The 24,108-nt window shown below is 38.9% G+C and overlaps 1 protein-coding gene and 1 long non-coding RNA gene across 3 annotated transcripts in view; one reads left to right on the top strand and one right to left on the bottom strand.

The window, feature by feature from the left end:
* The window catches only part of SNAP25 (synaptosome associated protein 25), a 78,371-nt gene that overhangs the window by 32,693 nt on the left and 21,570 nt on the right, over nucleotides 1-24,108 (top strand). For both annotated transcript variants that reach the window (XM_072800081.1, XM_072800082.1), the window contains exons 2-3: nucleotides 19,873-20,008; nucleotides 21,923-21,964. In XM_072800081.1, coding sequence (XP_072656182.1) covers nucleotides 19,937-20,008; nucleotides 21,923-21,964 — 114 coding nt within the window. In that variant the 5' untranslated portion in view covers nucleotides 19,873-19,936. The remainder of the gene's footprint in view (nucleotides 1-19,872; nucleotides 20,009-21,922; nucleotides 21,965-24,108) is intronic.
* LOC140618096 (uncharacterized) overlaps nucleotides 4,055-24,108 on the bottom strand; it is a 124,432-nt gene continuing 104,378 nt past the window's right edge. Inside the window, exons 4-6 of the long non-coding RNA XR_012018278.1 lie at nucleotides 15,770-16,008; nucleotides 4,667-5,054; nucleotides 4,055-4,144 (exon numbers count right to left, since the gene is read on the bottom strand). This is a non-coding gene — a long non-coding RNA (uncharacterized lncRNA). The remainder of the gene's footprint in view (nucleotides 4,145-4,666; nucleotides 5,055-15,769; nucleotides 16,009-24,108) is intronic.

Below are 24,108 nucleotides of genomic sequence, written 5' to 3'. Positions count from 1 at the left end.
CAGGCGGGTTTCAGGGTGACCTGGCCAGGCATTCCACCCTGCTGACTGGCAAGGTTCCCTAAGCAGGATATGCCCTCATGTTCCCACAGAGCCCACAGATGGCTTACCACCTGCTTTTGGCAAGATAGCTTCTCTCTAATTCTGGGGTACTGTTCAGCCTGGAGCTGTAAAATCTATCCCCAGAGGGTTCCTATAGTGGACACAGTAGCTCCCCATAAGACTCTCTTGGATCTTTCTTACCTCCTCACTGCATAGCTTCTGCAGGTTTTGCTGCTAAAGGCAACCTATGACTTTCCCCATGCAAAGAATTGTCTGTATATAACCCCATAAAGGATTGCCTCATCCTTAGAGTTCCAGAAATGTCTGGGAGTTTTTGTCTCCCTTGCCCCATTCAGTGATTTTCACCAATAACTGATTGGTGTAGGGCTCCAAGCACCCAGCACCTTGGCCTTGATGTGTGTTTTATACATCAGAGCTCCTCACAGAATGATCTCGTCTTGCTTGGCTTCTATCCCTTTCTCCATTTACTTCCTCCACTTCCTCCTCGGTCTCCCAGGGTAGCAGAGGGATGCTTCCCTAGGAAACTTCTTGGACACAGATTCTTGGCACACGGTTGGCTCCTGGAAGAAGCCAGCCCAGGACCATGTCTTCCCCTTACTCTCACTGCCAGTAGAGAAGTGTATTTGCAAGAACTTTCTTGGAAGTTTCTACCAAGCTAGGGCTTGCTTTGAGCAGTTGGCCCCATCCTTTGCTGCTTGCTCTGTAAGTACTTTGAGGGCAAAGGGGAAGCAGGACAGGAAGGCTTGGGGTTTGTAATGGTTGGAGAAAGCAGCCATTTGGAATCCTCCAAAGAAAAACTCATGTTCCCAAGGCAAGGTGTAGGCTAGTCAGGCCTGCCTTACTGGAACTTCTCCTGAAAAAGATGAGCCAGCACTGTGCCTCAGGAAAGTTCCCTCCGCTTCCTCCTTCAGCTCAGCTACAACAGGGTGTCTGAGGCTTTTGTTTTTGTTTTGTTTCTTCATTTGAAGTAAAAAGGTTGCTGAGGCACACCAGAACCTTGCAGCACAGCCATCTGCTAGCCGAAGTTACTTGAAGTGACATCAAGGGATCTCTTCCCTAGAAGGTATTACAACAGCCCATAGCCAGGCCTTCAGTAAGAGAAATACCTAAAGGTTTGCCTACTCGAGTTTGTCAGATTATGAAGCCCAAGTGGGCCCTTGTATGAGGGTAATGACCATAACCACCATCCTGCCAGATTTCTGAAAGCCAAGATGGTCTGACATGGACTCTGGGGCTGGAAAGCACTTCAAAGTTTGATCACTTATAGGGCCAGCAAGTGATGCCCACTTCCCTTGCCACAGGTGACACACTTAATTCTGATCCACCGGCTGGCAGTGTATCCTTCCAATGAGCAAACAACTTCTTGATCAAGACAGAGACTGGTGGGGGGTGGGGGGTGAGGGTGAATGGGTCAGTGTAAGTTCTTTCCAGGTTCTAGAACAACAGCATATACACCCTTTCCTTGGCCATCAGAGAGTTGTGAGTGGAAATTTACTGAAGTCAGCTTTTCCTCTTTGTGACATGCAATGACTAGTGGTCTGTATGATGCCTGGCAGTAGAAAAGGTACCATAAAGCTTTCTTGAAGATAACAAAGCTAAAAAAGTGCAATAGCTAATGAAGTACACTCATTAAAAAACTTAGTAAACAAGTTTACCTTTCCTATGGATCTAACAAAGGAATCTTGTGGGTGAGGGAGGAGATTTGTGTCCTAAATTCATTGAAAATGTTTCTGCTTTCTTGAGCATAATCCTGGCTTCCTTTTCCTTTGTGTAATCTGACTTTGAGGACTTTGGGCTTCATTTAATGATTTTCAATGGAGTTCCTAAGCATAGGACAATGAGACTATGGTGATTATAGAAATAATATTTAAAAATAAATAAATACAAATAAAAATGCCTAAAAATGGATCCCATTAAATTCAGAATTGGTAATACGTCAATCTGGAACATTACATAGAAAAACCTTTCTTCAGAGATAATGCAAAGGTATAACCAATATTACAGAGGGAGAATATTTAAAGTAGAACAGATGGATTTAGGCAGGTCTGTTATTGGCAAAGCGACAAGCTGCTTGCAGACAGATTAAAGCCATCTCAAAGAGGATGAGCTTTCAAGTTGTTTTTCAACACCTATGAGTTCTACAAGGGAGTAAGAGTTAAAACCACAACTAGATCATTCTAAGAAATAGTAATGGTTAAAACTGAGACAAGAATATACTCAAAATAGATTGTTACTAGTGTCAATCTTTTTCATGTGCATCTGTGAGTCTATCCACTATTGCAAAGTACAGTTAACTAATCTGCATATTTTTAAAATATTTTATTTATTTATTCATGAGAGAGGCAGAAACATAGGCAGAGGGAGACATCAGGCTCCAGGGAGCCTGATGCAGGACTTGATCCCAGGACCCTGGGATCACAACCTGAGCCAAAGGTAGACACTCAACCACTGAGTCACTCAGGTGCCCCCAATCTACATATTTTTTTAAATTTTAATTCCAGGGATCCCTGGGTGGCTCAGAGGTTTAGTGCCTGCCTTCAGCCCCAGGCACGATCCTAGAGTCCTGAGATGGAGTCCCGCATCAGGCTCCCTACATGGAGCCTGCTTCTCCCTCTGCTTGTGTCTCTGCCTCTCTCTCTCTCTCTCTCTCTCTCTCTCTCTCTCTGCGTCTCTCAAAAATAAATAAATAAAATCTTTTTAAAAAATAAATAAATTTAAACTCCAGTACAGTTAACATACAGTGTTAGTTTCAGGTGCACAATATAGTGATTCAACAATTCTGTATTACTCAGTGCTCATCAAGATAAGTGTACTCTTGATTTCCATCGCTTATTTCCCCCATCCCCCCCCCCTCACTTCCCCTTTGGCAGCCATCAGTTTGTTCTCTAGAGTTAAGAGAACTAGCCTTCATACTTTATGTTACATAAACTAATGGAGAAAGAATGAATTATTTCACAAATGACATTGAGAAAGGAACTATTCAGAGAAAATATCAAATTGGGACTTTAACTCTCTATATACACACTAAAATAAATTTTAGCTGGATTAAATTAAACTTAAATTTAAAATGTCCATTGAGAAATGCTTTAATTATTCTTGAAATATGCAAATATTTTCTAAATAATTGAGGACATTATCAGTTTTAAAGTATACATTAATAAGCCTTTGTAGAAATCATTTTGGTAATATGTCTCAGATGTCCTTAAGCATTTTTTTTTTGACCTGTAAATCCACTCCCAGCAGCCCATTGTAAGGAAATAATCCAAGATGTAGATAAAGTTTTTATATAAATAAGTTTGTGGCAATCTAATTTATAGCAAAAATAGAAAAGAGAGAGACAGAAAAGTATAAATAGCATTAAATGTCCAGGAATAAGAGATAGTCAAATAAATCGTAATACATTTATATGATGAAACACAATGCAGTCTTTTAAAATGGCAATTGAAAAAATAAATAAAAATAATAAAATGGCATTTGAGCAATGTTTAATGATTAATGAAAATTTTAAAATAAATTTATATATACACATGCACACAGATACTGATTCTAAGTAGTACAGTGGTTCTCTGTCTTGGTGTATATTAGAATCACCTGAAGAGCTTTAAATATACTGCTGCCTATGACCCATTCTCAGAGATTGTTATTGAATTGGTCTGGGGTTTTGGCTGGGCATCTTGGGTTTTTTAAGTTCCTCAAGAGATTTTAATGTCCTCCACCCTCCCTTCCCCCCACACCAGATTTGAGAACCATCAGCATATGATGTTTAAGATTCTTCACTAAGTGCACTGGGAGAAATCATAAATAATCACTCAGCCTTTCAAAGCAGAAAGTTCATCTGGTGGCCGCTACCAGTATAATGGTATAACACCCAAGGAAAAACTCATACGTTTTTATTATTAAGAAAAATTATCCTAAACTAGAAAATACGGCAAAGGATGGATGCATGTCTAAGGGACACACTCACAGATTATGTAATTCTCTTCATTTAACTTACCATTAACTTTTGATCAGGCTCCATATTCTGTGAAGTTACATGTTCCTTAACTTGAAGATTTTTGTGTACTAAAAATTTAAATGATTCTGGCTAGTAAAAAAAAAAGTTAGTTTTATTGCCCTAGAAGATGTTAACTAGCTATATATGTAATTACAGCAATCTCATTCTAGCATTATTATATATCAATTATTCTTGAATCAAATTTATCATCATGCTAGTTCCCTCATTAATGAGTTAAGTAAGTCTTTGACACATATTCACTATATTTTTATGAGAATTATGTTTTTAACTTGTTGAAATTGTATCTTGAAACTAGCAATGATCAAACACACATTCAGTGATAGAAGTGAACATGGGACACTCACTGAGTAGAGATTTATCTAGCATGAAAATCTTTATCATTTGACCACAGAAAGATTCCTTCCCTCTGATAGTTTCAGTTCATGCAAAAAAAAAAAAAAAAAAAAATTTCCTTAGGCCTTTTGCCCACAAGGTCTAGTCCATGGTGCTTCTTAAATCTACTCCATATTAATGATAGTGAGTGCCAAATAGAGTTAACTGAGGAAGCCAAATTTATATACTGGGGTAGTTAGAGTTGTATTAGCTACTTACCTTAAGCAACTGGAGATTTGGATGAATCTAACTTTATAAATCAGTCTTCTATTCCCATTGACTTATACAGTCACTTCAGAGACACTGTATCATCAATTGGATCTCTTCTGACATCAGCTGGGACTCCTGACACTTTGGTTGAACTTTTTTATTTTTTGGTTCCATTCTTTCTGTCAAGTACTTAACAGTCTGTAACATGCTAGAATGCAAGCCAGGAGCTTTGCTATTTTAAAGAAATCCTGCAGTGAATTCATTTTTAGAGCAAATATTTTACATGAGTCTCTTAGCTTAACCACTTGGTAGGTTGGTGCATGATGAATTTTTTTCAGAGTGGGATTGTGTTTGTAGGTCCTGGTTGCTTCAAGGAGAGACATAGCAGAACTATTATCTAAAGCAAAAAATAATAATTACATTATCTCCATTCAAGGCAAATGATAAAGTCTAGGGCAAATGTCTATATTCGTTGATATGATACTGTCAGATTAATTGTAAATAATCATTAGGTTGGCATTTTTTGATCCTCTCACCCCCATGAAGCCACTTTGCAAGTGAGTCAGCTCCTCCCTGGAACTTGTCCACCTAGGGAATGTCTTCCATGTTTACAACCACAGTGGATCCTTTAATCCCGAAAAGGGGATGTTGTTCCTTCCTTCATGGCAAACCTTTCCCAAAAGGGTCAAGAGGTTAGAATTAGGTCCATCTAAGTTCTGAGCTCCATGACTGCCTATGGAAGAAGTGGATACTGAGAGATGAGTTAAAAGATTTTGCTCTGGCTAATCAGCAAATCCCAATTTCCCTGGCTACAAAGAACCCACTCTTATGTGGGGAATCCATGCTTGTATCATCAATATCTTAACTATACCTTAACTAGAAGACACAATCCTAGTTGGACAACCTGTTCCACCAACACAATGCCCCAACTTTCTTTTGGGCACTCCAGTAAGAACCTTGTATAAAAGGCTTATCCAGGGAAGATGCAAAGATATTCTAGTAACAAAATTCAGGTGACCTTGTTGTCAGATCAGGTAAGAGCACTGGTTCTTAAAGTGTGTTCCCTGTACCATACACAGTGGTATCACCTGAGAATTTCTTAGAAGTACAAATTATCAGACATCAGCAGTCTCCGTTTTAACAAGCTCTCCAGATGAGAACCAGTAAGCAGAGTATTGCTTAATCATAACAAAATAAAGGACCAATTTTACACTTTAAGCAATAGCATCGATCCAGATCAAGTAGACACAGACACACACAGACACACACACGCACACACACACACACACACCTTATTTATGTATTTATGTTATGGGGGATGTTAGTGTCTGTATGGTATTTCTAGCCAATTCGCATATTTTGAGAACTCATTTCACCAATGATAAGTCATTCCTAATGCCCATTTTGTTACTTACCAAACCTCCCAGTAGACCACAGTAAAAAGGATTGAAGCTCTTGTAGTAGCTGTCTTCAGGAATGTGGGTTTCTGATTAAGAATCTTTGAAATGCTCACTCCCCACCCAGAACTTATATTCCCAATTCTGGTGCATATAGTGTTTACCAACCACCTCTGGTGTAAAGTTTACAACCTGCACATATCCATGCCAAAGAATTTTAAGTTAATAACAAATAACTTAATGGCTTGTATAGAACAAGACCCTTCCTTGTGGTAACTGTTGAATCTTGAGTCATGCTCTGCCTTCTTTCTCCTACTAAATACCCTCATGCCTTCGTTCATCTTTAGTACGGTGTGATTTCCAAGATCTTTACCTCCCTGTTGTCCTCTTAGCTTCAAGTTTAACCACAAATTAAAGAGTATGGACATTTGATGGTAATCACTCATTTGTTCTGTGGGCTCCCAGATTCTAAGAAAAATAGTTGTGTGTCTATTTCAGTGTATATTAGGAAAACATAACTAACACAAAACTTCTGGTTGGATAGATGTTATTACTTAGAATGAGGTTAAGTTTGAACATGAGTCCATTAAAACCAAATGTTAAAAGGATTAAGTTATGTTTTAATTGTGTGCATTTATGTTTAATTGTGAAGAAAACACAGGAAGTCTAGGGTTTTGGACAAATTATTCACATGGATAACAGGTCTAGGATGTGGAGGACTCTTCATCATGAATACCTTTCCTAGGAAAATAGATCATGATAATCAACATCATTCACCTTTATGTCTGCAGAAAGAAAATGCCAAAATCCAATTAGTTTAGCAACACAAATAATACTGTTTCTTTGATAAGCCCCATGTAGCTCATATGCCTCCTTTTAATTCAGGAGAGAAAACATTCTATACCAAAATCAGTACCTTCCAGAAGACATCTAAGCTAGAGGAAACTACAGTTTGGGTTTTGTTAGTAGAGAGATGCTATGATGGCAGATAAAAAGAGCAATTGCCTCAACTTAACAGTAGGAAAAGAGCACAGGCCACGTTGGCCTAAGTCATGGTATATTTAGACATTCTGAAAACCTTCAATAAGCCCAGACAAGATGAGTCCCTTCCTTCCAAGTTTTCTAATGTGTGTGATGTTGGTAGTACCTTAAGATGAACCCTAGATTGGGAGTTAAAGATTTGAGTTCCAGATGATGATGTGGCTGCCAACAAACTACTCCACCTCTCTGAGCTTTCCTTCCTCCCATGAGGATGATGCTCCAATAACCCTCAAATTCTAGCCACTCTATGATGATTTGGTTGTGGAGTCTTCAAACCCAAGTAACTTCAGCTGGGACTTAGCATGTTCTTTGGCATGGCTAGGAATGCAAGCAGTTTCTGTTCTCCCCCTGCCCATGCCCCTTTCCAGATGCAGTGATTTATTCATTCTTTTCAGTCCCTCGTTTACAGTGCTCCATACTTCATATAATATAACTCCCAAGCCAATGGAAGTTGTTTCAGGCTGGGTTCCTCAGAAGCAGACTCTTAGACAAGGATGTGTATGCAATGATTTATTAAGGAAGTGCTGCCAGGAGAAACAAGAAAGGAGAGGAGGAAGCAGGACAGCTAGACAGAGAGGAAGCCAGGCAGTGGGGCAATTGCAAGAGAGGTCTTAGATGTGGCAGGACCCCCAGAGAACCTTTGGATGGTCCAATATACCTCATGATATGCCTTGCCTAAAGATAAAAACAGCTGGACTTCTGTTCTGCTGTGCCAGTGGGTTAACAGCTATGGGTCTGCCCTGGTGAGACCTGGGCACTTACAGCCTTCAATGGATCAGGTGAAGCAGCCTTATGGGGTCTTACAAAAATGGTTCCAGGGAAGTGTCAGGAGTGAAATATGACAAAACTAGGGGACACCTACATGGAACAAGTGAGAGAGATCCCAGGGGGCTGAAGAGAGCACCAATATCCATTACCGAAGGCAAGACTATCAGTGAACAGGAATATATAGCAGCTAACAACTGTTGATTTGGTCCTGTGGGCACAGAAATAGTTTGTTTTGATTAGAATGATGGTCTTTTTGCGTGGTCTTGGATTTTATCAGTTCATGTACTCCTGAGTGAAACCATTTTATTTAGGTTATAAAGAGACTTGTTTCTCATGTGCCCAAGTGTAGTCCTGCATAGATATCACTGTTTCCAGGAACCAGCCAGGTTCCTTAGAATACAAACATTTTCATCAGTTCCCTCCTAGACAAAATGAAAGAAGAGACCTGGAAGCAAAAGGTTTCTCCCTAGAGCTCCTAGAGCCAACCCAATAGAGGTGGCCGTTCCACTCCAGCTGCATGCTGAATGTGGCTGCACTAGCGTAGCACTCTGTAAACATTGGTTAAATGGCTGAACCAATTACTGTGGTTTGCTTTGACTAGGATCAGGGTAAATGAGATGAAGTCCCATTCTGCCCTTCCCTCTCTTCCCATCAGTGAGTCCTCTGTGCTTGGCTCCCAAGTAAACAATCAGGAACTGTGGCATAATACAAACCTCAGTGCTGAATACCCATTTGGCTGTATTTGCAAAACAAAGGAAACATTGGCACTTTTGAAAAAGAGAGATTTAGGCATAATCAGTGTTGGTTGTGGCTAGCAGCCTTGTTGCAATTAAGAGATGCCAAAGCTGGCTGCATGGGAGCTGGCTGCTTTAGGGTCCCAGACCAGGACCCTAAAAAACAAAAAGCCAAGCTGAAGCTGCCTATCAGCCACGGTGTCATGCCCAGAGTAGCCCAGGGAAGGGGCTCATCAGGGAAGTCAGACTTTTTTCAAAAGAAACCCGATCAGGACTGTATTTGTTTATATATCTAGATGTAGAGACACAGAATCCCATGTAGAAATTGGGTGGGACACAATGATTTGAAAAATAAGGAAGCCAAGCTTGAAAGGCATGGGGCTATAATGGTGGCCAGTGGCTTCCCTCAGAGATACTGGGGAAATGGTGACATATCTCTGAGCTGGTTGAAATATCTGTTCACTTGAGATGGTTCTTAAGGCAAATTTTCCTGTAAGGAATGCATTCATGGTGTTTAATCTAGCCCATTCTATGCCATCAGATATTGAGAAGAACATGGTGGGGAGAAAGGGAGGCTGCCTTTTTAAATATTTTTATATATATATTTTATAATATATTTTATATATTTTTTATATTTGCATTTCTAGATGGTTTTATCATCTAGATAAATTATTATCTAGGATTATCTAGGATTATCAGAGTTTCCCATTGGATACTTGCAAAGCCCTTCAGCACTACACCAAGCTATACATAAATGAATCCTCCCATTCTAGGGGCATAAGGAGGACCTATAGTTGTTGCAGGAAATGCAAATTCTAGCACCACCTTCATCCTTCCATAGGTGGTATGATTTATAGTCTGCATTTTTACAAGAAAATAAAAAAGTTTAGATGCAAGGAGACTTTAGACCATGCTATGAAGTGCTATCATGAGCACTGCAACTTATCAGTGAGCCAGATATTGGGCATAAAATGGAAGTAAGGCAGTAAATCTATTCATGAGCCACTGTTCTTCATATTTGAAAGATAAATCTTTTTTAATTCAACTAAATAATTTGTTAATACCAGAAGTGCCTACTATGAAGAAAGAGGGAAGTTGAATTTCATGCTCAAAAATATCCAACATATAAGAACAAGGAACTAAGTCCAGTCCACACTTTAAAGAACTTATACAACCACAAACACAGCAGATTTAAGAACTGGCCATTTTTAACAATAGAAATATAAACAGAACCTTGCTACCTTGCTAAAAATTATTATTTGCTCTGATCCTTAGTTTGTCATTAAGACATGTAATTTAATTATTATCATTTTCAGAGGAAGAGTTTATCAGGACTATCCAGCTCTAATCATCTAAATCAAGTCTTAGCCTTCACAGACTCTGCTATTTGGAGAAGAAAAGTCTCTGTGTGCTTTTTCTGATAAACATCTTCCCCTTGTTCTCTGAATGAAAGACTATCTCATAGAAATTAGCCAGTGTGACCATCCTCCAAGTACAGGACACTGTTGTGAGACATTTGGAACCTCTGGCCCTGGAGCTTCCTGTCTGCTGAGAAGCAAATGCTGCTGGAAGTGTGCAAGTTGTGTAGAATGGGCAAAATGGAATAATGGCATGGGGTGCAGTGGTGGAAGTATAGGCCCAGAGTCTGGCTCCCCCACTTGGAACTCTCAGCCTCTTCCACTGACCTTCTGATCTTGGCTGGTTATCAAGGCAACTAATATATCATTTTTTCTTGCTTACTATGGAGATAACATGTTTTGGGGAAGCACTTCTTAAACTCCTGATGCTTGAAGATCTTGTTCAGTAGATGATCTCACTCAGGAGGTCTGGGGTAGAGACTATAATTCTGCATTTCTAACAAGCTCCCAGGAGAGGCTGATGCTGCTGGTCTGGGAACTGCAGTTGGAGTAGCAAAGGTTTGGGGGTTCCTATATACCCCCCCAAGCTTTATATAAAGTTCCTAGCACATAGCAAGTTCTCAGTAAATGATTATTATTATGCATAATATTTAGACAGCAAGAGTTACAATGACATAGAATATTGGAATAAATGCAGCTGATTTTTCTTAATTGAGAAAGGCTGCTTCAAACCTGGGGCAAATTCTAATTATTCAGAGTAAATAATGCTCCTGATGCACTTGAGGAATCTTGAGGACTTGTCTCAGCAGCAGTAACTGCACTTCACTATTCCCTTAGAATGGGCACTTTGAGTCTTATGGTTGCATTTATTATCTTCAGGTAATAAATTTCATCCAGTAAAAATAATGGCAGTAAGTCCATCCTGATCACCTCTCATTATCATTGTAACTGGAGAAGAGATCCAAGCATTATAGTTGAGGAAAGAGATCTTGCCTCCAAACACATCCAAGTACCAGCTCCTTCTCAAGAGTAAGGGTGAAAACCCAAAGAAAACTGGTGACTGCCCCACCGTTTGATTCGGAGTCATGAGCCAAATGAGAGGTCCCACATCTTAGATGCATGATACTGGTTTGTTGTTGCTGTTATTTGGGTTTGTTTTAGAAGATGACAGGAATAGAGCCAAGACATATATTCCCAACCCTTAAGTTTGACCAAAGTTGTGTGGCATAAATACCATAGTGACTGGGAACAGGAGACATAGGCTTCCAGCTATGGAATGAGTAAGTCATGGGGATGAAAGGTACAGCATAGGAACTATATTCAATGATATTATAATAGTGTCAAGTGGTGTCAATTGGTATGAAACTAATGTAATATTATGTGTCACCTATAAATAAATAAATATAAATAAATAAAGTCTATGGGTACAGTTCTATTATTTAATATCAATAAAAGCTATAATTTACTATGAAAAAGTGATCATGGGACTACTTTGTGACAATGCAGCTGCAAAATATAAAAAGCAAGACATGGGCTGAAATTTAAGAAGAAATTGATAAAGCTACAGTACTGCCAGGGACTTGAATACATGGAAATCAATAGATCAACTGACTAAAGATTTCAGAGTGTTTGAATAACAGATCTTCCTTTTTAGCTTGATTTGGTATAGATAGGTAGCAAGAGAAAATCAACGATAGAATAGACTTTCTTTTTAAACACAAATCAACCTTTCCCAGAAATTGCCCAGGCACTGGGGTACAAAGGAAATCTTACCTAGTTTCAAAAACCAAATCACATGGGCCACCTTCACTGATCATGATGAAAATAAAATTAGCAATGACAATAAAAAAACTTCTATTATTTAAATTTTTTTCTATTATTTAAATTTTAAAACAATACTTTTAAATAACTCAAGAGTTACTTGAAATAAAAATTGAAACAGAAGAAATGAGAATAGAGGAAATTAAAACTGAAATTTAATGCTATTTAGAAATAAATAACAAAAGGCTATAATGTATGCCCAAATTTTTAGGGTAGAGCCACAGTAACACATAGAAAATAATTTCTAGCAATAAGCATGTTGTACCAAAAACAAGAAAAATGTGAAATAAATGAATCTCTTGTCAATTCAAAAAGATATAAAGAGAACACAGTCATATCCCAGGAGGAAAAGAGAAATAAAATAAGCAAAAAACAGGGGGGGGAAGAAGAACTAGAGATTAAAAGCATAGGTAGAGATGATAGATGATATCAAAAGCTGGAGTATCCTGAGATATATCTGTCAAACCACTCTATGTTATTTTCTAATATATAAATGAAACTAAAAATAAAATAGTTTTCAGTTTTTGATTAAAAGACAAAAATAGCCATACAATGTGCTTGAGAAAAATATGCTTTCAAAAAAAAAAAAAGAAAGAAAATATGCTTTAAAAAATGACATAGGTTCTTGATCTGAAATTTCTCTGTGGTTAATAGAGAGTTACCTCTAAACGTATTTTCTAATCTGCAAATTGAGGATGATAGTAGTATGCACACCATATGGCATTGAAGGTTCATGTAAGTTATTATATGAGAAGCACTTAAAACAGGGCCTAGCAAAGAGTAAGCCCTCGGTGAGTGTTCATGTGATTTTATTAATAATTAAGGAGAGTTGTCCACTCGGTTTATAAAGTGTCTTTGTTCTTCTTTGGGCTTGGTTGATTACAGTAAGTCTTTGATAAAATTTTGTTGAATTTTAAAGTGTATCCCCACCAGAAAGCAGGCAGTTTCTGCAGGAGAGAGAGATTATCTTGAAGAGGTTTCGTTCAAATGATGAGCAGTGTGAGAGGATACCAAGTTGTAGGTTTCAGCTCTGTGATAATTCAGCCGATAGATGTTGATATATGTGGGCTTGTTTATTTGTTTTATTAATTAAAAGGTAAAACCCAGACTCTACATCAAGAGAACAGTCTTAGCCTAATGCATGAAGATAAGTAAGCCCCTTAATAAGGAAGGGTTGTCTCTGTATTTCACTTGCCCCATGTCTAATATGAGACTCAAATAGACTTGCGTGCAGCATTAGAAAATGGAAAGCTTTGCGATTTATATTTGACATCAAGGAATAGCGGCAGCCTGCCAGCTTTGTACCACATACTGTGACAGCAACAGCTTCTCAGATGTTTTTGTCCCTAATGCAGTCCAGTGCTGCTGCTGGGGCTGGGAACATAGGCCTGCAGTTGGTCATGGAAATTAGGAATCTCTGAAGGCTGTGCAGGCATCCCAGGACCTTGTGATGAATTACATGGATTAAATCTGATTGTAGAGAAATTGCCAATCAAAAGGAAATATATATTATATGTTAAATTTAAAAATGGTCCAGAGGCTCCTGGGTGGTGGAGTTGGTTAAGCATCCAACTCTTGGTTTTGGCTCAGGTCGTGATCTTGGGCTCATGAGATCGAGCCCCAAGTTAGGCTCTGTCTGCACATGGTGCAGACTGCTGATCACTCTCCCTGCCCCTCTCCCTCTACCCGTGGGTGAATGCTCTCTCCTTCTCTTTCTCTTTCAAATAAATAAATGAATCTTTAAAAAATAAAGAAATAAATAAAAAATGGTCCAGAAAACACAAACCACTTTGCAGGAAGGTCCATGAGAAGGAACTTCTTCAAATAAATATAGACAGAAGAGAACACCCCACTTTGTGTCTCTCTACGGGAAATGGATACAAAAGACCAATAAGGAATGCTTTAAGGGTCCCTGGGTGACGCAGCGGTTTGGCGCCTGCCTTCGGCCCAGGGCACAATCCTGGAGACCCGGGATCAAATCCCATGTCGGGCTCCCGGTGCATGGAGCCTGCTTCTCCCTCTGCCTGTGTCTCTGCCTCTCTCTCTCTCTGTGTGTGACTATCATAAATAAATAAAAATTAAAAATAAAAAAAAAAAGGAATGCTTTAAGGATTTTTGTTCAAGTTGATTTAACCCAGGGATCAGCAAATGTTTTCTGTATAGGACCAGAAAGTAAATATTTTCAGTGCTGAGGGCCTCGTGGTCTCTTGAAACCACCCAACTCTGCCTTTGTAGCCTGAAAGAGCCATTGACAACAGGGAAGCAATGGGCATGGGTAAAGCTTTATTTATAGACCCTCAAACTTGAATTTCATACTTTTTGCATGTAAAAAGTATGCATCTTTGAGTCTTTTTAACCATTTAAAATATAAAATCATTCTTTGCATACAGCCAATTTAAAAATAGGCTGTGAGCTGGATTTGGGCATAATGCCCTGAAGCCCCTGGCTGAGCCTATAGTTTCTACAGTCTGCTGAACCTTCCTGCTCCCCACCCACCTGGTGGCACTTACTAACACTCCAGGGGACAAGGTTCTATATATCAGAGCTACAAAGAAGTGCTGTTTGTGGGCAATAGCAGCAGCATGGCCTGGGGCTTATTGGAAATGCAGAATCTGGGACCCTATCTCAGAATCTCTGAGAGTGGGACCTAGTTATCCGTTTTAACCAGGTTTCCAGTAATTCTGATGCCTGTTGAAGTTTTAGAAGCACTGCCCTAGACAACACCTGGAAAACTGCTGACTTCGGAACATTAACTTGGGGGTGGGGGTGGGGGGCGAGTGTCAAAACAGTGCTTTCATTCACTCAACAAATCAGTTAACATGAATTGAACACCTACTGGGGGCCAGACCTTTTACTAAGCACTGGTGATTTGAGACAATTACTAGGATACTGTTAGACCCTTAATAAAATGGGAGACTATCTTACAGCAGAGCCCTAGGGAATAGTTTTGAGTGGCTCTGCTCCTAGTTTCTTCACTTAACTGAACAGGTTTTGCTGGCTGGGACCACACTACTAGCTTGAGCAACACATGGGATAGAGGTTCAATTTGCTAATATGAGTGAATGTTCTATGCCACCTAGATAATAAATGCCGTTTCACTATTACTGTTCTTTCAGCTGATCAAATTGTTGTGCATCAACATCAGTATGCCTCTTCAGGTGCTATTCCTCAGAAGCCTAATATGCTTGGGTTTGAAGTTTGTGCGGAGAATTATCAAACACTAGCATCAAATATCCCAACAGAGAGGACGCCTGGGTGACTCAGCGGTTGAGCGTCTGCCTTTGGCTCAGGGCGTGATCCTGGATTCCCGGGATCAAATCCCACATTGGGCACCCTGCATGGATCCTAATTCTCCCTCTGCCTGTGTATCTGCCTCTCTTTCTGTGTCTCTCATGAATAAATAAAATGTAAAAAATAAATATCTGAACAGAGGATCTGGAGGTATGTTCCAGACCTACTCTCCCTGTATTCTCTTTAGGAGAGTGGGCATTGCTCTTTCAGCTAGGAAATGCTGTGCATTTGATATCTGTTACGGATGCATCAGCTCTTCTCCCCAGTCAGACATCCCCCACATCTGAGAGCAGGAATAAGGTGTGGGAGCTCCTGGGGAGACCATGGAAGTGATGAAAACAAAGATATCCACTACATGGCTTCTCTGCTCTCACACCAACTGCAGATCAGCCAGATCCTTGTAGACTGCTGTCAGCTTGAAGCCATGGGGGCTCAACAGCTGTTTTTCAGATGCTGAGAATAGCAACTTTGGGAGGAAATTGCCAAGGAAACCCATGAGCCCTGAGAGTGTGTGTGTGTGTGTGTGTGTGTGTGTGTGTGTGTGTGTGAGAGAGAGAGAGAGAGAGAGAGAGAGAGAGAAACAGAGACAGAGAGACAAAGAGAGGGTGAGAGAGAGCACTATCAGCAAATAAACCTGGAAGAGGGAACTAGCAATCATAATCCAGGTTGGAAAGTGCAGGATCTGCCTTCTAATAAACTAACCTGTTGGGAGGAAAGAAAGGTCAGTTGCTTGCTTAGAGTGAAGGCAGATGTTCCCCCAAGGAACTCAGCAGCAAAATACAAAGATAGAGAACAGGGTGAGAAGGTGCACTTATTTATCTCCACGTGGCAATCTTGCAAAAGGTGCTGCTTCAAGACTGCAGGCTCTGGCACTCTGCTGGTTTCCCTGGTTTCAGTCTTCTGCGGGTGCCCAGCACCACGGCAACGTGTCTCCTGCCCAGCTGTTAGTAAAGGAAAGCTAATTAACAAATACTGCATTTGTTCCACTCTTAGCAATGGGTACAGGCTTATCCTGAATGAGCAAAGCTTTCTGAATATGAAGCTCCCACATTCTTACAAACAAGGTTGGCAGAACTTTCTATAATATAATTACACCTTCAGAAGGCCTATGAGACTGGAATTATGTACCCTGTTGAAAAAAAACTGAGGCTCAGAGACAGTGATAAACTTGCCCAAAGTCATCCAGCAACTGAGTACCAATCGTCTGTGAAACCCTTGTTCACACCACAGCTGTGGCTCATAAACTACTCTACATTTCCATTGATACACCATTTTATTTTAGGGGGTAGATCCCAGTCATTCAGAAAAACACTGGAATTTTATTTCTGCTTATTTTAAGGTTCAGAAGTGGCTCAGTGTAAATTCCTTCCAGTTTCTGTTTGCTAGTTCCCTAATTTCCAAAGTGGAGATCTGTGTTTAAGTAAAACACAAAGCATTTAAAGCTGTATATCATATCATGAGTACATATTCTGGTGGCCAGAATTGGTGTTAAAAATTAGCAGGCTCAGGGCAACCTGGTTGGCGCAGTTGGTTAAGCATCTGACTCTTGATTTCTGCTCATACCATGATCTCAGGATTGTGGGATTGAGCCCTGTGCCAGGCTCCATGCTCAGTGGGTAATCTGCTTAAGATTCTCTCTCTCCCCTTCCCTCTCCCTTGATTCATGCTCTCTATCAAATAAAAAAGTCATTTAAAAAAAAATCAGGAGGCTTATGGTATGATGCTCTGTCGACATTTTAAATGGCTGCCCATAGAACTAACCTAACATAAGCTTACTACCTCTTTTTTTTTTTTTTTTTTTAATGCTGGTAAGTAGAATGTAGTCCTGAAGCTTTTTTCCTTCTTTTTTTTTTTTTTTTTACCATGATTCCACATTTGTCACTTTGTTGAAGAAACACTGGGTATAAAAGAACTGTGAAATCTATTATCTCCAAAGAAGATTCACTTTAGGACTCCTCCTATTGAGGAACACTGAATAGTCTGAGTTCTTTCACAAGAGTAATACATGTGGGAGAGTCTAATAATAGTTGCTAAATTAAAATCCCAGGAAGAGTTCAACCTTAGCTGTTGAGAAAACAGTATAGCAGTGGGCCTGGGAGATGAGGTCATTGAGGGCCTACCACTGCAAACCTGATTATTTTTGAAGAGTTTTCATTTCATTTTTGAAAAACAAAATGCCTCTAATACAAATTATAACAAAAATAATTTTTAGAATAATAATTAAACATGGTATTGCTCCAAGGCCCTACATCTAACTTCTTTTCCCATCTTCAATTTTCAATCAAACACAGATGTGTTTTTTGGTTGGGAAATCATGCTCCTATGCAATATTTTTATCCCATTTTGAGTTTCTTCAGGCCTTCCTCTGTTAGTATAATACCCACTGCTATCACAAAACCAAATCCTCACAGTTTCAATAGTGTAGTATAGTTGAAGTGCACTGTCATTTCATATGAAGTTTTGGGTCTTTATGGTTCATTATCAACTTGCCTCTATGTAGGAATTCCAAGGGCCCAAGTTCTTGCTGTCTCATGGCCTCATCATCCACTAGGGTCCTGTTGTTTTTGGGAGAAAGGGAAAGAGAGGACATGGAAGGAATGCCTGCTTCTGAACTGCCTGAGCCTGGCAAGGATGCACATCATTCCCACTGCAATACATGAGCCATCTCTAGCCACATGCACCACCTCCTTGCAATGGGAACTAGAAATGTAATTCCCATCTGAGCAGCCATGTCCCCAAGACCATGCTCTACCATGGAAGAGGGAGGAAATATTCCAATGCACACTTGGCCATCTCAACCACAAAGCAAGAGCCCATGCCTTCTACAGTTGTGCTACTCGCAGAGAAGGTTTTATCATATCATATATTTATCATCTCAAACCCTTCCTCAGACTCTTATCCTATACCTCTGATGGCCTTTCCTGGGGACATGACTTCCTCAGGAAGGCCTGCTGTGACCCATGGGCAGCCATGGGATGTCCTCAAATATAATTAGTTTCACACTGAATAATTTAATTTCCTTATTTTACTCCCATCTTCCTAATTAGCTTGTTGCTCTATGACAGCAATGAATTTACCTGTCTCATTCATTACTATATCCTTAGTGCCTAACACTGTCCTGGCATGTTACAAATACTCAATAAATATTTGAGAAAGAAGGAACGACAGGAGAAAGAAAGAAAAGAAAAAGGAAGAGAGGGAGGGGGCTTATTGGCTCTGGAGGGAGCTCAGTCTGACTACCTATAATTTGTATCATTTGAGATTTCAAGAGAGTAACCAAGAAATGGGCTGGTCATATTTCACATACAAAGGATCCATCTCTTTTTAGAAAAATAGCTGTGCATATTCACGTAAACCTTCTTGGCAACCTCTGATAACAACTGAAGGAAACTAAAGATTTTCTGCCTTTAGCTCCTTGCTAGAGAGTAAAAATTTACCTCTATCCTTGAAGATTCTTTTAGGTGATCTAAAAATTAAACTGACATGAGACAGATTAACAGGAGAAAATCAAATTTAATTATACATGTCTGGGGAATCCACATAGATTTGGGTTCCAAAGATTGGCAAAATGAGGTATGTATGTCATCCAGAAATAAAGAGAAGGTAAGAGTCTGGAACTTCAAAGGAAAGGAAAAAAATTCACTGGAAGGTAAAAAAGAGTAAATGTTTACCAAACATTTGAGGGTTTGAGATGTTTGGTAAACATTTACTCCTTTGTATGGCTGGGCCATACAGAAACATGGGACATAGGGAGCAATTTTAATAATCAGACTTCGCTAAATCCTTCTCAGTCTACCACCCCTAATCCTCGTAGTTAGTTGTGGTGATTGCTCCTTTCCTGGAGGAAGTTAGGGGGAATTCTCGTAGGCAGTTAGGGGGAAGGTCAAATATTATTCCTGAGTCTTCTGAGCCTTGATTATTTTCAGCTCGAAATAATCTGCATGCCAAAGTGGCATATCTGGGGGTGGCCTGTCCTTTGCCCCTACATTCTAAATGCTTCTAAATGCAGTGGAATACTACTCAACATCAGAAAGGAACAAACTATTAACATATGCAACAACATAATAAATCTCAAAATAATTATGCTAAGTGAAAAAAATGAGACAAAAACAGTACATACTCTATCATCCATTTATATAAAATTCTGGGAAATGCAAACTAATATATAATATTATATATATTATAGAATTTATATATATAAATATATAATTTATATATATATAAACTAATATATATTATATATATATTATAGTAACAGAGAACAGATAAGCAGTTGTTTCATCACAGGGGCCAGGTGATATGGGATGAGTGGGTGTGTAGGATTACAAAGAGCATGAAAAGACTTTAGGGGATGTTGGATATGTTTTCCTAATTGTGGTCATGGTTTTCCTTGGTGTGTACAAATGTCAAAACTTTTCAAACTATGCATTTCAAATATATGGGATTTATTGTATGTCCATCATACCTCAATAAAGCTCTTAAGAATAAAATAAAAATAGAAAATAAATGTGAGGTTAAAAATATACTAACCCAGAACCATATCCCTCCATATCATCATTCCAAATTCTTGGATGGTTCGTGTCTTAAAAATGCTTCATAGCTGTACATTGTAAAGCTGGCAAGTATGCATTCATAATGCACCTTTGGGAGAAACAGCAAAATTCTATTGAACCCTGTCTGAATATGGCTTCCATCTTTCAGAAGATGACTGAGTCATGGAGACAGCGTGGGCTATTTAGATCTCCTGTTGCACATACGACATGTCCTTATATAAACTCTTACATGTTCAAATCTGCTTTTTCCAGGTTCTGTGTCCAAAGCCATCACTGATCCCCCAGCCCAAGCACCCAGCCACCCCCAACCACTACCATGGCCGAAGACGCAGACATGCGCAATGAGCTGGAGGAGATGCAGCGAAGGGCTGACCAACTGGCTGATGAGGTGAGGGATGGCACATAAAGAGCAAAAGATGGGGAGCTGAGTACTTGGTCTTATTCAGGTTCAGGCGGAAAAGGTTTTTTAACATCTCAATTTAAAAAACAGAGGAGTATGACTGATTTTCTATACACCTGACACCTCTACAGACAGGAATGGGTTGATAAACCTATATACAATTAATATCTTAGCCTAAACTCCCAATTTCTAAAAATCTAGAGAAGTCAAGACCCTCTAAAAAAAGCAATGGCTTTGGGTGTCTGGAGGTGGCCTAATTCTGAGAGCTGATTGTTATGTTTTCTAGAATTTTACAGGCTGGTATTAAAATTGAATTATATAAATTGACAAAAATAGATGATATTAATTAAAAATCAAAGGCAATAAATACTCAAAATTCATCACTTAATTATTTTCCTATATTTTACTACTACCTATGCTCTCAAAGTTCTTGGTTTTATAGCTATAATATAGGAATACCCTATAACAGTGTGTTGCTGTACACCTTCCCAAGTTCACCTTTAGTGACACCACACTGCTTAAAAATCAGACAGGTTAGGAGTATTTATATCACAGAAATCTGCAAACACTACAAATCAGGATTTGACTTACTGTTTTGTCGACTGTCTAGACTTAAGAAAGTGGAGAAAATATTAATAACAGAATAAACTTAAAAATGTGCATGTCTCTAGCCATTACTCTTTAATTAACACAAAAAATGGAGAAAATCTTCTAGTATTTGAAAATTTTTATTCTCTTCAGCAGTCACTTGCATCATTGACAAACTAGCAAAGGTCTAATGTATCTTCATTGTTGCACTGTCCTCTTACTTGTTAATGGAAAAATCAACCAACATCCATGTCAGAACTACACTTGTTCTTTGCATGCTTAGCAATGGACACAAGAGTTCAGTAAAACTTAACAAACCTTACTGTGAGAATCAATTAGCTACATGAAATATATAATAAAGGGCACTATATATTTTATTATTTGTAAATACTATGCTCTCCTTCCCCTATATCGGGAAAATAACCAATTTAAATACACATATACACATATTCATATCTTTTTACATATTAATATTCATATATTTTAGCATTTACCAGCATACCACTGCTTACAGCCATTCTATTTCAACAAGCAGCCTCCTGACAGCTCTTCCAGGAAAGTTCACGTTCTTCCCGTTCTTGCAGAATCTTGTCCAAAATAAGTTTGTCACTTAAAAGCAAAGCTTTGAGAAATCACAGTGGTTGCCGGAGTCTACTAGTTTCAAAGGAATTGAGAAAAAAGTGACAACGATGTGCCCGAGGGACCAGTGCTGACTTCAGACTTTCCATCTCACTTTGTCTTATCTAAGGATGGAGATAATTATTATAGCTGTCTCCTATAGGCTAGTTATTTCAAACATGCTTGATTTTTTTTTCACCCTAAGGCGACAGCTTAATTTGTATTGATAAGAACTTCCAATTGTGTTTCTAGGAGCTTTATAAGAAACTTGATGTTAGATTCATCTCAATTCATGAAAAATTATGTTTGTGTTTAAAACTCAATATTCCTGGTCCAAGGAGGCCAAATTAATCCTCTGAGTATTTGAGATAATTTTTCATGCATCCTGCACATGCAAAATTATCTTTTCCAGATTACTTTGTCTTTGATATCAAGATCAGCTTCATATGGTTTTGATTTTAGAAGATCAGCTTTAATGTAATTGCTTTAGGGAATCTTATTATGTAGAAAGACTGATAGGAAAGAGATTGAAAATGTGTTTCAGTCATAAACTTAAAAGAATATGTGATAGTAACCCTTTGTGAAAAAATAAAAAGGTAACCCTTTGTGTTTCTCAATTGAAGAGAGTAGTTCTGATTTCCAAAGACCTCTGGATCCTGCACTCATAACTTTTTTTTTTTTTTTTTTAAATCTCAGTCACTGGAAAGCACCCGTCGTATGCTGCAACTGGTTGAAGAGGTAAGAAGTGGCCATATTTCAAGATAAACTAATCCCTTTTGTGGGCATATTCTTTCCCTAGACCCTACTGCCTTTTCCTAGGTCATGATCCCATTGATTACAGAATTAATGTCGCCTACCAGGAATCCACATTAATGAGGGAGATGTCACTTAGCCATCAAATGATCCCCTCTCCCTCCCAGTCCTGGCCACCTTTATAGATGAGGAAGTAGAGAAGGATGGTACTTCTAAGTAAATGCTCATAAGAAATTGCAGAAGATTGAATCACTTTAAGCAAATATAAAGGAATTATCTACATAAAAACTTCACTTGTAATGATTTTGATGCCTCTTAAGTCACATCTAATCTTGATACTCTGTTTTGACTCAGCCACATTTATGACTTTTAAAAATATGTATCCCAATAGATACAACATTTGCAGAAATTGTAATATTGAGAGTCAGGCACTAAAATTCACGAAGTAATAGGAAAATTCTTTGATAAAAGGAATTTCAAGTCCATAATGCAAATATAGAAGCTCTTTTAGATTCCCGACTCTGGATTAAACATCCATTTGTGAGGCATGGTTAATGAATCCCAAACTATTTTTAAATGGGTAAAATAGGGCAGATAGCAATAATGGAATCAAAAGGGCATTTACAATAAACCTTGCTCATTCCAATTTGGGAGAGCAGCAGTCAACCAAGAAGAATAAGTGGTTTAATTGAACTTGCCCATTGGGAGAGATGAAGTGGAAAAAGAATGGGATGGGCTATATTTATCTTAACTGAATAAAACAAGCCTAATGGTTTTTTATTCAGTGAAATGCTGTTTTAGCTATGCTTTGAAACTGCTTATCAATTCATGTGTGGTTATCATTTTTAGAGATCTTGCATGTTCTTGAGCAGAATGATTAAATGAGCCTACTTGCCTCGCACTACTGTAAATTGCTTATGCAATGACATGAAAGGAAAGAAAGATCAATGTTATAAGACTAAAATGAAGTTCAGCTGCCTTTCACACTACAGAAGCCAACATCTTCCTTTATTTCTGCAGCTTCAGCTTCTTACCCAGAAATGAAATATTGGCTAAATGTCAATTGTTGTGAATTGCCACAGAAGGAGTAGGGAGAAGGGGGCAGCATGAGCTCCCCAGGACACCAGGGAGCCTGGTGAAAAACGAGCATTTGAGCCTGCAGTGTAACACAAATTGGCCCCCACAGGAAGGCTCTCCAACAAAGGAGCCCTTGGAAGTACAGGGAGCAGCTTTCCCTCTCTAAATGAGGAGAAATTTTGTCCTTGCTCTATCCTGGGAATGCCACTTGTGCAGAAATACTTGAGGACCAAGAAGGAGGCAGGTATTCTAAATCTAAGAGTGCTGGCAAGGTTTTCAGAGTTGACTTGTCCCTTAACCCATCATGAGAACAAGCAAAAAGAGTAAATCTTCATAAATTCCCACATGAGATATCACATTGACCTGAAGGGAACCCACATGTCAGCTGACATAATTAGTTATGTTATACATCTTTATGATCTTCAACCATAGCCTCTGGACTCATTTTTCATTTTCATTTACATGTATGCCCACGTCAAGTAAATTTCTAAAATACCAGAACTATCACCAATTTGTCTACCTGTGCAGTGTTGAAACACTGGGAAGTGGTGGAGCAAATGCATCAAACACATCACTCTGAACTGGCCCCTCATCCATTGGAGTCTTTGAGCCAATGAATACTTTTTTTTTTTTTTTTTGCCTCTTCTTAAATTGCAGGCAGTGTCAACCAGTCTTGAGTAAGGAGTGTCTGCTCTACTTATGGGGGGGGGGGGGGGGGGAGTCTCAAAAGCTCTATTGATTGAAGTAGGATACTTGAATCATACATTTTTGTTTCTCCTAAAGGATTTCTTGATCATGCATGAGGTTGCATCTTAGAACAAGGGGTGAAACAGATGGAAGCTAGTTCCTACCTCTAATAAATGAGAGAAGGCTATTAGACTTTCTATCCTTAGGAAATTATGAGCAAAGTATTATTGCAATAGATTGATTGCTCTTACTTCCTCCTGGGTTATTTTATATTGATGGTCAAATACCCCTTATGTCTAGAACATTGGCTATTCAAAGGATAGTCTGCTTTTCGATCGAAAAAGAAATTGTCTTTAAAGAGAATC

This window comes from Canis lupus, chromosome 26 (assembly GCF_048164855.1).
Source record: "Canis lupus baileyi chromosome 26, mCanLup2.hap1, whole genome shotgun sequence".
NCBI classification, from domain to species: domain Eukaryota; kingdom Metazoa; phylum Chordata; class Mammalia; order Carnivora; family Canidae; genus Canis; species Canis lupus.
Note: the sequence above shows the minus strand (reverse complement) of the source record. Positions and strands in the feature narration are given on the sequence as shown.